Source organism: Acipenser ruthenus, chromosome 22 (genome assembly GCF_902713425.1).
Source record: "Acipenser ruthenus chromosome 22, fAciRut3.2 maternal haplotype, whole genome shotgun sequence".
Lineage (NCBI taxonomy): Eukaryota > Metazoa > Chordata > Actinopteri > Acipenseriformes > Acipenseridae > Acipenser > Acipenser ruthenus.
This window is the reverse complement of record NC_081210.1, coordinates 768818-786566: the sequence shown is the minus strand read 5'-3', so window position 1 is coordinate 786566 and position 17749 is coordinate 768818. Positions and strand designations below refer to the sequence as shown.

At 45.7% G+C, this 17749-nt stretch overlaps 3 protein-coding genes across 6 annotated transcripts; 1 reads left to right on the top strand and 2 right to left on the bottom strand.

Moving 5' to 3' along the window:
- Positions 1 to 1079: 1079 nt before the first annotated feature.
- On the bottom strand, positions 1080 to 5559 carry LOC117962339 (integrator complex subunit 15-like). 4 transcript variants are annotated; one of them, XM_034926741.2, is made up of 8 exons: positions 5326 to 5559; positions 4715 to 4801; positions 3789 to 3986; positions 3336 to 3557; positions 2863 to 3028; positions 2181 to 2714; positions 1865 to 1904; positions 1080 to 1516 (listed from the first exon to the last, which is right to left on the bottom strand). In XM_034926741.2, the coding sequence occupies exons 2-8, from the start codon at positions 4772 to 4774 to the stop codon at positions 1288 to 1290; spliced, it is 1449 nt and encodes a 482-aa protein (XP_034782632.1). In that variant the 5' UTR covers positions 4775 to 4801; positions 5326 to 5559; the 3' UTR covers positions 1080 to 1287. The 4 variants fall into 4 exon arrangements, with proteins under 4 accessions (XP_034782632.1, XP_058851700.1, XP_034782633.1 ...); XM_058995717.1 differs by lacking the exon at positions 5326 to 5559 and adding an exon at positions 5213 to 5295; XM_034926742.2 differs by lacking the exon at positions 4715 to 4801.
- A 2116-nt stretch (positions 5560 to 7675) lies between these two features.
- On the bottom strand, positions 7676 to 11516 carry LOC117973835 (enoyl-CoA delta isomerase 1, mitochondrial-like). The gene is made up of 7 exons (XM_034927148.2): positions 11376 to 11516; positions 10510 to 10638; positions 9765 to 9892; positions 9169 to 9315; positions 8791 to 8912; positions 8338 to 8516; positions 7676 to 8120 (listed from the first exon to the last, which is right to left on the bottom strand). The coding sequence occupies exons 1-7, from the start codon at positions 11497 to 11499 to the stop codon at positions 7954 to 7956; spliced, it is 996 nt and encodes a 331-aa protein (XP_034783039.2). The 5' UTR covers positions 11500 to 11516; the 3' UTR covers positions 7676 to 7953.
- An 896-nt stretch (positions 11517 to 12412) lies between these two features.
- Positions 12413 to 17082, top strand: LOC117973619 (pentraxin-4-like). Its single transcript, XM_034926536.2, has 3 exons — positions 12413 to 12959; positions 14331 to 15114; positions 16006 to 17082. The coding sequence occupies exons 1-3, from the start codon at positions 12816 to 12818 to the stop codon at positions 16647 to 16649; spliced, it is 1572 nt and encodes a 523-aa protein (XP_034782427.1). The 5' UTR covers positions 12413 to 12815; the 3' UTR covers positions 16650 to 17082.
- The last annotated feature ends 667 nt before the right edge of the window (positions 17083 to 17749 follow it).

Here is a 17749-nt window from a genome sequence, read left to right as displayed (position 1 = left end):
TCTCTCACTCTCTCGTCTCTCTCTCTCTCTCTCTCTCTCTGTCTCTCTCTCTCTCTCTCTCTCTCTCAGTCTCTCTCTCTCTCTCTCTCTCAGTCTCTCTCTCTCTCTCCTCTCTCTCTCAGTCTCTCTCTCTCTCACTCTCTCAGTCTCTCTCTCTCTCTCTCTCTCTCTCTCTCTCCTCTCAGCTCTCTCTCTCTCTCTCTCTCTCAGTCTCTCTCTCTCTCTCTCTCTCTCTCTCAGTCTCTCTCTCTCTCTCTCTCTCTCTCAGTCTCTCTCTCTCTCTCTCTCTCAGTCTCTCTCTCTCTCTCTCCTCTCTCTCTCAGTCTCTCTCTCTCTCTCTCAGTCTCTCTCTCTCTCACTCTCTCAGTCTCTCTCTCTCTCTCTCTCTCCTCTGTCTCTCTCTCTCTGTCTCTCACTCTCTCTGTCTCTCAGTCTCTCTCTCTCTCTCTCAGTCTCTCTCTCTGTCTCTCAGCTCTCTCTCTCTCTCTCTCTCTCTCAGTCTCTCTCTCACTCAGTCACTCTCTCTGTCTCTCAGTCTCTCTCTCACTCTCTCTCTCTCTGTCTCTCTCTCTCTCTCTCTCTCTCTCAGTCTCTCTCTCTCTCTCTCTCTCAGTCTCTCTCTCTCAGTCTCTCTCTCTCACCTCTCTCAGTCTCTCTCTCTCTCTCTCTCTCTGTCTAAGTCTCTCTCTCTCTCTCTAGCTTGTGGTGTTGTTATTCTCCAGTAAGATACAAAACCACAACTTTCTTAATTCCCGGGGCTAGTATATTGCACAAATAGCATTTGCTTTGTTTTCTCATAGAATCCAACCTTTAATTTAAACATTCAGAATATAGCTACACTGTTAAAAAAAGATCTCGAATGACAGTCCTATTGATCACAGCGCAAAAAACAAACAAAACATTTACTACCAGTAGATCATCTAAGAAATGTGTCCTACTTCCTATATGCAATTGCCTGAAAACGCTACACCGGATTGGTTCAAATGGACTTTGCCATGTTAATTGCATCAGTCCGATAGTGGTTAACTACAGTATCACACTACCCACCAACCCTCCTATCATTTATAACTAAAATGTAAACTCTTTCCCCGTCTTAATTACCTGAATAAACCACCACAACAAAATCTAAGCAGATTATAATCACACACACATTTCGTTAGCATATAAAACTTTATTACAACCTTCCAACAAGACAAATACAAAACGGAACACGCAAGTTTAATTTATTTACTATCACAATGTCTGCATCAATGTCTCTGCTGATAAACTGTCCAGCTGCTGCTGCTGCTAGCGGATGGGTCTGAATGGAAAGGCCATTCCTGGTAGAAATGTCTGCGCTGGGTGGGTGGGGTGCGCTGAGTGGGTGGGGTGCGCTGGGAGGGCTGAGTGGGTGGGGTGCACTGGGAGGGCTGGGTAGCTCAGCGGAGGCGTGTGGATGTGTGGGTAGAACCCGGGCGGGAGGGCAGCGTGTGGGGCTTGCTGCTGGACAGGCCCGGACAGGACCAGCTGAAGCAGACTGTTGAAAAAGAAAGGGGAAAGAATTCGATACAGCACTGAGCATTCATCACACAGGCTGCTGACTGTATCACACAGTGCAAATACAGATGTACGCTCATATAGGTAGGTCTAGACCCAAGGGCAACCTGGCGATCGGTTTGAAAGGCAAGTGAACCCGCTTTGAAAATATCACGTCCATTCACCAGTAACAAAGTTTGCCACTTTCAGTATATTGTAAACTGCATTAATTTCAATTGGATGTCTCAAATAAATACCTACAGGAACAGTTGAGAATTAAAATTGTTTAAATAAATCTAAATTATCCAGATTATCCCAATATACAGCAGAGAAAGAACTTGTTACTTACTTGTTGTGGGGCAGCCTAGAACACAGCGGTCTGAGGTCCTCTGAAAAAGTTAAAAAAAAAAAAAGTCATAAATACGACTTAATTATTTATCTGAAGTTCTAATATCGTCAAGTTCTATCCCATAACTAACATACATTTCATTCATTCTATTTTGTTGTATGTTACAGCTGCATGCAAATGTTAAATTTCTGAACTTACTGGCAGCGTGTGCAACTACTATTTGTACTGCTGCAACAAAACTCCTTCATAGAAGAAATAAGCAATCACACGGTTTACCCAGCACACTCCAAAGTCCAAACGAAGGGTCAGTACCCACCTCTGGAGCACAACAGAGCCCCGGAGGCCATGGCAACTTGCAGCGACTGAGCCAGCCTGTCCAAGGACAGCTCCGTCTCCCTGGCGGTGTTGAGAGGATTGAGCTCCTCCACCAGTCTACTGAGCTCCTCCACGAGCTGCACCACGTGCTCGAACATGAGCAGCCCGAAGCGCCCGTACAGGTCCTTCTCAGCCAAGTGCACCTGGACCATCATGAGGATCTGCAGTACACTGAGGTGCAGCTTGGAGTAGAGAGGCTGCTGGGAGTCCCCCTTGCCTTCCCCCGCTCCCTCCGAGGAGAGCTTGCTGCTAGCGCCATGGCCGTTGGACAGCGAGGGCTTCCTGTTCCTCTTATAGGACAGAGGAGACTCCACGCACCAACGCACCAGGCCGGACAGGGGAGTAAGCTCCAGGCAGCCCAGCGGGAGGTTTGCCACGATGGGCGTGTTGAGGAAGGTGACGAGGGTTAACCTGGGGTCCTCGAAGATCCAGTCCACGACCATCTCCAGCAGGTCATGAGGAGGGATCAGGTCATCTGTGGAGCGAAGAGAGAAGTGAGCAATCATGAGCTGAACTGAAATGAATTCTGTTGTCCTGTTAAACTAACGTGCAGCCATGTAAAAAATAAAAACAAGATCTGATCAGGTGAGAAACACACCTGGTGGCTTGGGAGTTTACAGTACCTGTGGAGAGGTCGTAGAGCGCAGTGACGGCAGTGATAAACTGACAGCAGAATCTAGGGCTGGCACTGAAGATCTGCTTGAGAGTCTGAATCGACATTGGCACCAAGCTGCAGTAATCATCAACCAGGACCCTGGCCAGCCTGACACAGTAGACGGCATGGGTTCTCTGAGAGGCAAGAGTGGAAAAGTTAACCTCTCCATCGCTCCTGGAGAAGCACGCACATTAACGGATTTCCGGATGACGCCGAGTGCTTTTCAGATGATGCAACCCAAATACAGGAGCTCACTTACACATTCATTTGAGAGCATCACAAAACAGGGTCTTCTAACTTGTCATCCTTTTTGCACTAAGTGTTAGAAATCATTGTAAAGCTGGTGTGATAAAAAAAAGCCACTATGATCAGCAACCCACCAGTAACCCTACCCTGTCATCGGGGCACTGCGAAGGGTGATCTAATATTGCTCAGCCTCACCTGTAGCCAGGAGGCAGCACATTCTAAGATTGGGACCCTGCAGACAGCCACGGCCATGGAGACCAGTTTGCCCAGCATCGCCAGTCGGCTGTCGTCCGCCTTATTCCCCTGGGGACTGAAGAGGGCGGAGAAGATGATCTGCCGCACCGCGTCCTTGCTCTGCTCTTGGAAGTAGCTGCACATGATCTCCAGCAGCTGCAGCTCTTGTAAGGAGTTCAGCCTCTGTGCGGAGAAAACACATTCCGGTCAGCAAAGCCACTCAATGAACAATCAGTGCAGCAGCCTCTTACTTCAGCTGAGTTAGTAATGGGGATCTGAGCATAGCAGTTTGATCCATTCCTGGTTGTATTAGGAGTTTAACAAGGCAGTCAAACTCAGATAAAACACAGGCATGACTGACACAGAATCTCTTGCATGTGCTGGTATTCCCAGTGGCAGCCCCCTGCTTTATACCTTCGGCTGAACGTTTCGTTCTTTAGGAACATGAAATATGAATTCTTCCACCAGTTCAATGGTTCCTTTCTCCACACTGGGGACGGAGGCATTCTGCAGCTGGCTGCTGAAGTAGATGTCGAGGTGGTACAGCACCTCCTTCGCAGCACTCAGCGCATCCCGACGGAGCAGGGAATGACGCATGTCACTCATTGCGTCCTGAAATAAAACCGCGCAGAGATCAGAGAGCGACTGAAGTCTTTCAAATCACAAATGGTATACAGCAAGTTAACCCAAGACACTAGTTCAAAGTTAGCAAGCAGAGAGAAGAAAAAGAGGCATAAAATGGAAGCAGAGTAAAGTTTAGAACAGAAGGCAGGCAGCACTTTTTTTTTTTTTTTTTTTTTACAGTGTTAAATTTACAGAATAGGCTATCAGGTGAGGTAGTAGGATCTAAAACACTGGGAATATTAATATTTAAAAAATTAATAAATACATAAATAAAATACTAACTTAGATTCTGTGATTTTAAACTCGATTCCCCAGTAGGGGAGAATGGTGTGCGAACAAGGGACTAGCCTTGATGGGTCGAATGCCTCATTCACAAAGTATTCTTATGCTCAAATGTGGCTCTGTACAGAACCGAATCGATCCGTTTAAAACAACGACATCATCATCATCATCATAATAACAATAACATAATAATAATAATAATAATAATTATTATTATTATTAATAAACAACTTGTATCATAGAATATGTAACTTTTATATAAATATACATTGTTCTACACATAATATTGCTAGAGGAAGCTGGGTTCTGTAAAACATAATCTTTGAAAATGAAAGTTAGGCGATTCTGTAAACTTTTAAAATCAATAGAAAAAGACAGAGCGTCCCGTTGAGTTGATCGATCCCCCTCAAAACACGTGAAACTTTTTTAAGTACCTTGCTGTATTTATTATTGTCGGATTTTCTCTTTGTCCGGCGCTGGGTTTGTTGCTCCATTTTTGCTGTCGCTCAAATACAGTACTTCTGCAAATGTATATTTTATTTTACTAGGTTCCGACACACACGTCTTCAAAAACAAAACACACACACACACACACAACAACCCCGCAGTTAAAGCACGCACTAAACCACTTGTGTACAATCGAGGTCTTGCAGGGTAATTCTACGTTTATCACGTAAAATGAGAGAAGGCTCTGCTTAAGTCCCGGGTCCAGTGGAAATTTAATTGGTTCAATTAACGATTCAGAACATGGGTTCAAACAGACCAAGACCGGTAAGCTGAGTATTAATTACATTTCCTAGCATAACCACTGATATACAACCTATAACAGATGACCACATCAATTAGATTTCTCAACGACACCCTGTTAAAACAAAAAACAAACACAAAATTAACTCTTTTTAAATATCGAGGCAGAGCCATAAAGTATTGACCGGGAAGCCGCCTCCCGATCTCCGTTAGACCGCTCAACTCAGCCCCGGGATTCAGTTCCTGTACAGGCCTGACAACCATTAACAAGCAAGTTTCAGTGTCGATTGGTTGTTACCTGTGTTTATCCCGTGTTACCCCGACATCCTCCAACTTTAACCGATTAAAAAAAATAAAAAATAAACACAAAAAAAAGTAAGGTATTTACAACACACAACGAGTTCCCCAATCTACCGCAGCGGTGAAGCTGTAGTATGGCATCCCTTTTGGGACAAACTAAGAATGCACGTGGCCGGCCTATTGACAGTGTGAACCGGTCTGTGCTCACTTAGCCGGATAGATTGTTGTTTGTAATTTTAACTATCATACATATATCTATGTATATAAGACACTAAGAAAGGTGTGCTAGACGAATAGGCAACAGCGGCAACACATCTGAGACATGAGAGGAAAGCTAGACCTTGCTGTCTGTCCATTTCGTTTACATTGCCCCAAAAGGCATCCGGGGCGAGCAGTTTGGACGTCTATGGATTCGATCTCCCCCGACACCCTCCATTCCTGCTTTAGTGCACATCGAATATAAAACGATCTGAAAGATTCCTCTGCAGGATCGGTGGCTGATGCATTTAAAAGCAGAAGGCTTACCAGGGCCATGTGGACAGTGTGTGTGGTGGAGGAGAGAAGGTCTGGGAGGGGATAGGCAGAAACGTGCATGAAAGGAACAGATAGGGTTACCAATACCATATGATTCCATATTGACTGGGACAGTTCAAGTATTTGAAGACACTGAAAACAGGCTAGAGGTATCTGCCAGAGAGCACAGAGTCTACGCAACAGACAACTTTTCAGGAAGGCCTCTTTCTTGAGGGGTTAACTAAGCAGGCGTGCATCAGATTAATGAAGTGTCAAGCTACACATCGCCCCCGTAAAGCTGGTTAGGAATGGTTACCAGGTGCAAGAGTGATCGGGCTAGGAACGTCTTCAGCTGTTTATCTTCTTGGTCAACACTGGTCAACAACAGGGGGAAGTCACATTTTATTTGAAGTTTGAACTACAGTATTTATCTTTCTTGGTCCACCCAGCTGTATTACCTGAACACAATATATAATAATAATAATAATAATAATAATAATAATAATAATAATAATAATAATAATAACAACAACAACAAATGCTTTGAAGTGACCTCCATGGCACGTGTGGCTGCAATGGATTGGAAGTACTGCAGTATGCTAGCTTTACCAGGTCATTATGAAATTGAAATTGTACAAGTGCGAACTGTTTTCTTCTATGGATGCTTCATAAATCAGATATTTCCACCAGGGGTTAACCAGGTACTAAAGTCCTGAAATACAGGGAAACCAGATCACATCTTTAGCCTTGATCTGGAACCCAGGTGACCTCACAAGGGGCACTGGGCTGTACCATGAAATAGATTAAAGGGACATCTGGATTCAAACGGTTTGACCGAATGCTTACTTGGGGCTGTCCAGGCTTTCTTGTTCTCATCTTGTCTTCTTTATGTAGCAGGAGGAGGTTACATCTTCTTGAATCAATACGTTACTAACCTCAAGCACATACCTCCCTGCTACAAGAAGCGATGGCCCGCCTCTGCAACACAGCTGGCCTGTCACCAACACTTCCAGCCATAGACAGAGTCGGTTACATGCACGTCCACGCTGTCTGTTTGTGTTTTTTTGTTTTGTTTTCACTGCTGTGTGTGTAGCTGAACAAAAATGGTTTATTTCTTACCCTTATTATATTTTCCATTAAGTGCCCTTGCCTGGGCACATGTCACTGAAGGCCACAGTGTATAAAAAGCACCACAACCAGATCAAGAGGTCGCTCCCCATCGCTGCTGGCAATACCGAAGAGGACAGGACAGGAATCCAGATAGATAATAAGGAGCACTGAGTACTCAAGATGCGTTAGCTGTATCGACCTGTGCACAGAAACTACAACTTGATTGTCAGCTTGTTAATATGCAGATGATACATATTTATATATTCATAGTGTATAACTAAATCTAGTGTTTACAAACTTAGCAAATCTAGTTATTATGCTCATGGAAATCTATGAGCCGCATTGAAAGTAAGAGCTCCTAATATAAACGAGGAGGTGCATCTAAGAGCAGCTACTGTACTGTCCATGCACTTCAAGTGTTTTTTGCTGTAACTTTAGAATTTAAAAAAAAAAAGTGCAAATGATTTCTGAACATGACCCTGTATATATTAAAAATATTTAGAAATGTATTTTTTTAAAATACAGTAAGAGTTTAATTACCTCCTAAAGACAGTTTGACAGCTACTAGAACAGTGCAGATTTACCACTTAACCCAAGTCATATCTTTACTGTCCCATATCCATATATATATATATAATCTCTCTAATATATACTGACATGGCCAGTGGATTGCATGAGAGAGCTTTAGAGTGGTTTCTCTCTCAGGTGCATATAAAGTAATATCAAACAGTCACCAACGGTTTATTTGTAATCTGCACAAGCACAGATATATTGGCTATAGAAAAAAAGTGGCACTAGAAATCTGCCACTTCAGGAATTGAAACATTTACTAAAACTATAAAACACAGCAGCACCCATTTTTATTTATTTATGTTTGTTTTCGGTGCAATATGTTTATAACGTACCGGCTTTCGAAAGAGCGTAAATCGGTAATGACAGTAACAGAACAGATCTCACAGACGCTCGTTTAACGAAGCAATCGCGTGCACGTCACTGTGCTCCTCTAGGGTTTTCTCTGTTTCAGTCTCTCCATGTAAACCCGGAGTGACTTCTGGATTGAGTCTTTGGTGATGAAGCTCACAAAGTTGTTGATGTCGGGCTCCCTGCTGGCCAGCAGCCGGTCGACTGTGGGCTTTCTCATCATGGACTTGGTGATCTGACGGGCGTGGTCTGCAGTGAAGGAAAAGAAAAGGAGTTACAGCAACGGCACAGCGCGGCTTAACCCACTGGACTGGAGTTCATGCTCTGTTTGAGCAGGTCCAGGGAATCCAGTTTAAACTGCACATCGGCAGAACGTACAAAATCAACCATGTGAACTTTTGGGGTCAAGACTACTTAGCTTGAAGAAGCACAAAGTTTTAAAGATTGCTTCCGATTGCATTCTCACCTGGAATAGCTAACCACTGGGTCATGGTTTGGGAGGCTGTGCTGAGGACCTTGTCCTCCGGTACCAGCAGATCCACGAGGCCGGTTCTGAGAGCGTCGGGAGCGCTGTACAGGAGCCCCAGCTGCAGCGAGAGCTCAGTCGCTCTGTTACCAACAGTGTTCACCAGGGTGTCCTTGAACCTGGTGCCAAAACAAACCCATCAACGCATTCACAAACCGCACAACACACAACACAGACACACATGCACGCACGCACGCACACAACACAACACACCCACGATGAATATGACTAATCTATCATGAAGTATCTTGGTTGCAAGTAAGAACAGTTCTTGCTAGTTTCATTATAAATATTTTGAAATAACGGGGTTAACACAGCAACTGATTTAAAATATGTCCCCCAAAAAGCATATGAGTGAAATAATAATGTAAGTAATGTAATTCTGTCGCTTACCAGAAGGGGGCAACAATCCCCAGCTGAGTCTCATTCAAACCGATGCTGTATTTGGGGTTTTCGGCCATAATTCTGTAGTCACAAGCCAAGGCCATCAGACAGCCTCCTGCGGGACTGGAGCCCTGAAAACAAACAAAAAAAGAACCTCAAAATACAATCTAACCTTTTAACCACAGACCCTCACATCACTGAACCCAAAACCAGACCTGGGATTCATTACAATTTACAGCAGCAATGTCAGCTGCAATTACATTCAATTACAATTATCATTGCAATTTATAACAGGTTACAGTTGAACGGACCCCTAGCCCCACCCTATCTGTAACACCTGCTCCACTGTCACTCCGCGTGACTGGCTCAGCGTGTCAGCACACTTACATTAATCGCTGCTATCGTGATCATACTGGAGCCGTACAGCCGGAGCCACATCTCCTGCACCGCTTTCCAGAACTCCCCGCAATGCTCAGGGCTCTTCCCATACATCTCCATGATGTCCAGCCCTGCGGAGAAGATCTTCGGAAGTGCCTGCAATACACACACACACACAGGTAGACAGAGACAGACACACACACACACGCAGACAGACAGACACACACACATACACACACATGCACGCAGACAGAGACAGAGACAGACACATACATACACACACACAGACAGACAGCAGGGATAGAAATGAGACTCCCAATGCATAGCAGTCTGATCCATGAATTCTATGAAAACATGGAAAAATGTTTGGAAAAAAGAAAAAAAATGTATATATATATATATATATATATATATATATATATATATATATATATATATCCCTGCATGTATACACTGAGATGTGGATCAGATCCCAGCTCCCTGCATGTATTCACTGAGATGTGGATCAGATCCCAGCTCCCTGCATGTATACACTGAGATGTGGATCAGATCTGATCTCCCTGCATGTATACACTGAGATCTCCTGCGCTGGGCTGCTCACGTACGGAGGTGAGGATGACTCCCCTGCAGCCCCGGTCCAGCTCCAGCTTCTCCAGGCTGATTGAGAACTCGGTCAGGAAGTCCAGGCTGAGGCTGTTCACAGGAGGGCTCTTCATCGTTAGAACAGCGATGCCTGGAACAGAAGCACAGGGGAGAGAGTCACTGGAGCGCCCTGCTGCCAGCACGAGGCACGGCACGCTGCTGCCAGCACGAGGCACGGCACACGACCTTGACTGTTGAGATACTGTAGCTTGAGCTGCTCACATGATGAACACTGCTTTAAAATGTCACCTACAACAAGCTTCTTCATTAGTGGCAGGAACATGTTCATGGGCTTAACAATAATAATTATAACAAGTTACTGCACAAGTGAACGTAGTTCTAGATTAAACAGAGCTGATCTAGAATACAACGGACCAAACAAGGCTGTCTCAAAGCCAGGTTACACAGTGGCATGCACACCGAGCTCCCTGTAGCAACATCTCAATGCAAACTTTTATAGAAGGTGGAAAAGATATAGCAGCTTACTACGGAACAAACTCACCTCCTCTCAGGACCAATCAGACAGAAGGTTCTCAGGTGCAGGGGTCGTGCAGCTGGTAATTCACCTGTGCTGTCCCCCATCACACAGACAGACAGAGACAGGTCGCCCCTCTGTTCTCAGGTGCAGGGTATTTACCTGTGCTGTCCCACATCGCACAGACAGACAGAGACAGGTCGCCCCTCTGTTCTCAGGTGCAGGGTATTTACCTGTGCTGTTGTCCATCTCTACCAGGATCTTGCTGCCAGTGGAGGCGCTCCTCTGGTGTGGGAGGAGACAGGGCTGCAGACACTGGAGGCCCCCATGCCTGCTGTGCACACCCAGGCGGGCCAGTCTCCCTGCAACACAGACACAGAACAAGATCAGATCAGAGCACCCAAACCTACAGTCTCCCTGCAACACAGACAGAGTCACACCAGAGCAAGCAAACCTAGTCTCTTCTTGTTGTGCTATAACTATGCACCACCTGGCTTCACTGCGTATGCATTAACTATGTCTTGAATGTGTTATGCTTAGTCGTTGGTTTCTAAATGCAATTTAAAGCGGAATAAGAACAAAAAAAGTTATATTAGCGAAACCTTGTCTTAACCGAATACTTACATCACTACAGCAATAGGTGCACCTTTTTAAAAGCCTGCCTACAGCACCAGTTAAGAGCAGCATTTTGCAACGAACTACGACTAGATCTCTATGTCTTGATCATAACTCGATAAGCCCTTTAAAAAGCCAGCTATACATTTTTGTAGAACACATATTTACTACTGCAAAGAAATGAAACAAAACTAACACTATCACAATAAACTCTGCAAAATATTATTATTTATGATATATAAATATTCTATATTTATTTATTTTAACGTGTAGTATAAAGCTGTAGCCCTATAAAACAGCTTGCATGCAACCAAGCATATTAAATATGTTGACCTTCGTCCTAATTTCTAAACACTATCACCAGTTAGTTTGACAACAGGCCTGGGGAACAAACCAATCAATTAAGCGCGTTAACATGAAATGCAGTCATTTTTTTAAAGTCTACTTTTAATCTTTCGTCAACTTTTGTTTTTATAGCACATACCTGAGAGGGCGTACTTTGCTGAATGCTTCAGTAAAGTTGCCATGTTTTTTTTCTCCAAATAGCAGCAGTGTCTGTGCTGGAAACCGACTCGAGAAAGGACCGATAAAGCTCGAACAAAGCTCATATCGCCCTCTACTGGAAATATTACAGATTTAACTCTGTTCTTCAAATGTACCTGCAGTGTTCCAATTTGAGCGCCAGAGGGCGGTAGAACTCTTCCATTCCATTGAAGCGTTTTCTTGTTTTTCTTCAGTGCGGTCACTAATGCAAAGTTTTGAACCAGTGGCTTGTTAAAAGATAATAAAGTGTTCCATGCAATGCTAACAAGAGGTACATTTGTTCCGTGCGGGGGTTGTTAATCTCACATCCTGGATTTCTAGTTTTGGAAACAATATTCAGATATTTTTTCTCTTTAAAGAGGCTGCCAACTTCACTCTATCTAGAGGCAGAAGTCCCTTTGGCTGCAGCAGTAAGTGTGTGGCAGCATTGCTTACTGAAACAAACAAGCTTTGAAATATACAGCAGCGATTGCCAGCAAGATTACAACCAATTAAGAAAAGCGTCAATTTGCAAAGAATCAAAAAGGAATAGTGTTCAGATGCTAACAATGCATTGTGTCTCCTCTGTATCGCACCCCTCTCCATTTCAGGAGCTGCCTCCTCACCAGCTGGCCACAATGCAAACCTTGCAGCATGCTCCTCTGAGGCCTGTCTGCAGGGTGGATCAGTGAGAGACAGTGTGACCCTCCCACTGCCTCTCAGGGTGTCCGCGTTGCACTGTGACCCCACCAGGAAAATCAAAATATCGCCCAGCCCCCGGGGGACTTCGTCAAGGGGAGTTCCAGCACTTGTGCAGCTGTTGAGGGTAAAACTAGACCCTACTGTAAAAAGACCAGCCTAGGCTTCAACCCAATGCAGTGTTCTAACCCCAAACCCCAAAACACTATAGGATGTACTGCTGTATACAGTATACTACTGGGGCAGTGGCATTGTATTTTAAATAATCTACTCTGATTTCGACTGAGATGCATTGAAAGGGCTGTGTGTGGAGACTGGAATGCACGCTTCCTAATTCATTAAACACCTGGATGGTAGAAGCAGATGAAATACAATCGACATGAGGTGCAGTATTTATATAAATCTCGGATACCCCTGCAGTCCTGGCAGTGCACACACAGTAACAGCCTCCCTGTGCGCGTGTGAAGGAGGTGGAGAGAGAGCCGTTGCAGCACGAGTGGAGCCTGCAGAGCTCGTCCAGCTGAAGCTCAGACTCGTGCTTCCGTTCTGCACTCTGGGAGGAAAGCAGACTCCTTTTGGGACGGGGTCACGGGCAGAGCTATTAATCAGAGCGACCAGAGAGCTTCCAAATATAAAAGCTGCTTCCAGTCCTGCACTCAAACCGGTTTGCTGGTGAATCTCAGGCAGGCAGCTCTGTGTGACGATGCCGAGCTGCGGGACGGTGGCATGGCTGCTCCTGCTCCTGACCTGTCTCTGTGCGCAGCGTGGGTCCGGGCAGCAGGCAGGGCAAGCTGAGACGGGCACGAGGAAACCTTTCTTTGAGAGGCTGAGGAGGCTGGAGGAGCAGGTGGGTGCCAGGCTGAGTGAGGAGCTGTGATCTGCGTTACTCAGGAGCTGTGTGTGTGAATGCCAGGCTGAGTGAGGAGCTGTGATCTGCGTTACTCAGGAGCTGTGTGTGTGTCTGAATCACTGAGGAGATGGCAGTGCGATGGCTTTCATTTCTGCCTTTTCAATCAGTTTGAATTTACAAAACGCTGCATGTTTGAAATGATCAAACCAGATGTCTTCCATTCTGTGGTGCTTGTCTGAGCTCACGTTACCCTTCATCATGGCACATCTGCAGTTTTCCACATGCTCTTCCAGTTCTTATACTATGCACTTATTGTTTCTAATGCTTTAAATATGCTTTGCCATACCTCTCTGGTCTTCACAGTGCGTACCTATGCTTTGCCATACCTCTCTGGTCTTCACAGTGCGTACCTATGCTTTGCCATACCTCTCTGGTCTTCACAGTGCGTACCTATGCTTTGCCATACCTCTCTGGTCTTCACAGTGCGTACCTATGCTTTGCCGTACCTCTCTGGTCTTCACAGTGCGTACCTATGCTTTGCCATACCTCTCTGGTCTTCACAGTGCGTACCTATGCTTTGCCATACCTCTCTGGTCTTCACAGTGCGTACCTATGCTTTGCCATTGAATGATTTTTTAGACTTTGCTGTGCTTTACCATGAGGAACTATTATAAGGGTGTGATTTCCATTCACATTTTGTTTAATGTCCAATAATAAGTGAATCAATTTAAAAAATCAATCAACTTTGCCAGAACCCACCTACTACTATGAAATACTATCATGCCCTCCAGAAACACGGTTTCCTCTAAGGTAATAGAGTACTGTAGTATGCTGTAGGAAGCTCTAGGGTTTTTGGAGGGTTTTATAGACTTTCTATGGGTTATACACGTAAACATTTCTTAAAAGCAGATATTCTTGTATATCTTGAAAATGGTGGAAAAGGACATGTGTTCTTTTATTATTTGGAAATGGAAAAAAATATATATTGTTTATTTAATATAATAATGAAATATAATACATTCATAGAAACGTCCTTTTTATTGTTGGAAATTAAAATGATTACCGTAATTACAAGCCTATAATACAACTTCCATACACAGGACTTTTTTTTAATCATTATCATTACCAGAATTAAACTAATAAATAGGATTCTTATTTAAAAAACAACAGCTTTTCAAAATTCTAAAAGAAACTTAATAACTTCCATGGCAAGCTTTTCAATGAGAAGGCATCTCTTTTTAAAACAGTAGTTTCAGAAATACTAATGGAAACGTTTGTCATTGCATTTGTTGTGTTTCTTTTAATATTTCTAACATGTAGGACTATGGGGTGTTTTCTAGCCATGGATTCAATCTCTTTGTCATGCAGTTCCGCAGGTTCCAGGAGTTGACTCTGACGCGCCTTCAAGGAATCGCAGACAACTACAACCTCTCGTACAACATCGAGGCGCGCTTCCAGCTGCTGACAGACCAGTACACCAACATCTCCCAGGCCATCACCGGCTTCCAAGACACCGCCGCCAGCGACCTCAACAGCCTCAAGTTCTGGACCAAGAAGCTCCAGAAGAAAAGCAAGAAGCTGGACCTCAAGGTGAGTGCCCTGGAGAAATCCCTGAACGAGAAGAACAAGCAGACCCTGAGAGACAACAAGGAGCGCGACGCCGTCCTCTCCAGCCTCACCCAGGAGCTCCAGGACCAGAGGGATCAGATCAGCTCCCTCTCCTCCGACAAGGATCAGGCACGGGCCGGCATCCAGGGGCTGCAGGATGCTCTCAGAAGCCAGGAGGCCAAGGTGGAGCGGTTTGAGCAGCAGGTGAGCAGCGCTTTGCCGAATGAGGCCCCTTCCTCCAGTGAACCCTCAGCCCAGCACTCCTCCAACCAGACGCCCGAAGGAAAAGCAACTGAGACTCAGGATACAGACGGGGAGCAGCTCCAGCAGCAGAAGCCTGGAAAGAAGCTCCAAGTCAAGCATTTCAAGGGCAGGCAGCTTCAGGAGAGACAGACCCCCAGGACTCCAGCGTTCAGACCCCAGCCCGTCAAGGAAACCCAGGTGAACCAACCTCTGCAGCAAACCCAGGGCCTCCCCCCGCCCCTCCAGAGACACAAGATCCCCCGGCAACAGCAGCAAGAGCCCCCCAAGAAGCCAGGCACGAGTACGTACCACCTGAATAAATAATATGCATGTGAATCAACCCTCCACCCCCAAATATAAATAGAGTAAAAACCTTCACAAGTACAGAGTCCCGAAGAAGCAGGGGGATCGTTTTACCTCCCACAACAGCAACTGAAGTCGGAGGTCTGGGATAATGGGGTAGTTTATTAAATCTCTCAACTCCATAGTTACTCTACCATTGCAGCGTGGCAGAGGGGTATGGCATGGTACTGACAGCATGGCAGAGCAGAGGTGTCGGGTATGGCATGGTACTGGCAGCATGCTCTCCCATTACACAAGACTCGATTGGAGCACATTTCTTCAAACCCCTTATAGCCTCGACCAACAATCCTGCTGTTGCATTGTGTATTATACAGTGCTGCGCTGTCAGCAGCCATCACGTTAGCGCAATCAGGTTGGCTTACATAGAAAAAATAGAGGAACTAAATGACACTTGTATTGAAGGGATTGCTACAGCCAGGAGGCTCAGATTACACGCCTGAGTCGCAGTGTGAATGCATTGAAGCGAGGGTGACCGCCTCCTGCATGCCAGCCTCCATCATCAATCATGGTTTTATTGTTGCAGGGGTGGAAATAAGACTCCTATTGCATGTGTGCTTGATTAGCCCCAGTGTATTGGTAACAAGCTCAGGTGTGTCTTATTAAACTCATAGTAATACAAGCAATGGATCAGACTGCTGTGCAACGGGAGTCTTATTTCCATCCCTGTTGTTGTGTGTGAAGCTGAGCTTTAGCCATCAGCATGACAAAAAAAGAGAAGCTAGTTATGATTTAGTATTTAATTTATCCTCTGTGCAGGTGAGCGACTGTTTCAATGCTGGTAGTGCAGTCTGTTCCAAACGTTTGTGTTTTTTTTGTGGTTTTTTTCCAGTATGCAATGTGAAGTCGATGCTGGTCTTCCCCAACGCCTCCACTGAGAACTACGTCACCTTCACGAAGGGGTTCCCCGCGGAGCTTCACGAGCTGTCTGTGTGCACCTGGCTGCGGACCGGGGCCGGCTACCTGGGCACCTTGCTGTCCTACGCCACGGAGGAGAACGACAACAAGCTGGTGCTGCACGGCCGCAACTCCAGCGCCCCGCAGACCAGCATGCACTTCGTCATCGGAGACCCCGCCTTCCGCGAGCTGCCTGTCGGCCCGCTGCTGGACCGCGGGTGGCACCATCTCTGCGTCATCTGGTCATCCATCGAGGGCAAATACTGGTACTACGTCGACCGGAGGCTGTCCGCGGCCGGCTCCAAGTTCCAGAAGGGGTACGAGGTCCCGTCAGGGGGGTCTCTGGTCCTGGGGCAGGAGCAGGACTCGGTGGGAGGGGGGTTCGACGTGGCCGAGTCCTTCGTAGGCAGCCTGGCTGGGTTCACAGCATGGAATCGGGCCCTGACGCCCGGGGAGGTGTCTGGGATAGCCACCGGGAAGGGCCTGCCTCGAGGGACAGTCTTCACGCTGGACGATATCGCCGCTGTCCACGGGGACGTGCAGCGCGTGGACTGCGGCTGCCTTGAGCACTGCGTGTGAAACGCATAAGAACATTTAAAAATCACTCTGAGGACACTGCATGCAGCGTTATAATTAAGCTTGCCATGTAATCATCAAACTGCATCGCATTTGCAGCGTGGGACTGAGATGTACAAGTCACTATATAAATCAATCTGTAGTTATGTACCTCTGCTGTAATACTGCTGACCGGTAGAGCTGCATTGTCATTTGTTTAACAGGGAACTTTCTTCTTCATTGTTTTTCATAACAGGGAAAGCTGGGGGTATTTTTACACTGGGGGTATTTTTACACTGTCACACATTCTCAGTAAGGGGGACCCCTCAGAGCTGCAACGGTGACACATGATCACACCCCGAAAAAATAATAGTGTAAAATAATGTATAGGAATATGCAGCAGGATACTCTCGTTGTAGCTTCACAGGAGTGACTGACTGTATAATAAAACATTTTACATGGAATAAGCATGCATGTGTTCTCATTTATTACAGCATAAAACAAGATGCCTTAGGATGCTGCTATGATATTCTGGTAGTGGAGTGATTATACTGTTTCAATGGGGAGAGAGCTGACATTAGCTGGAAATTAGCCCAGATTTTTGAATCGATAGCCCCCTTTTTTGAAATTAGCCCCAAGAAATGAGAAATATAGTCACAACAGTGTGGCTTTGAGGTTTGTATTGCATTGCTGCCACACCATTTCATACAGGTGGTGAAATATACACCTCGCCCTGGCTTGCCTCTTTGGACAGGCCCTACATGAGAGGCAACAGATCTGCCCGACCTCCCAGCAGGGGGCAGTGTGGTGCAGTGCTGCCCCAAGACCAGACTGAGCCCTCCACAGTCTGGAGTGATCTTCCTCTCTCGGTCTGAGTGTCTCTGTCGGTGTCTGTAATTCATGAAGTTTGCTTTAACTATTGCACGGCTTTTAATTCCAGAATCTGGGCAATGTAATTTAGCCGTGACTGCCCATGGGAAGCTGACACTGCTTTCAATCAAGCCCTGATCTTTTATTAACACATCCCTGCTTTCCAGTGACGCCTAGCTGAGGGACAGAAACGCTGTGCACTCGATAAGAGCAAAAGCTTTCATATTTGGACCTACAGCACATGTCATGCAGGC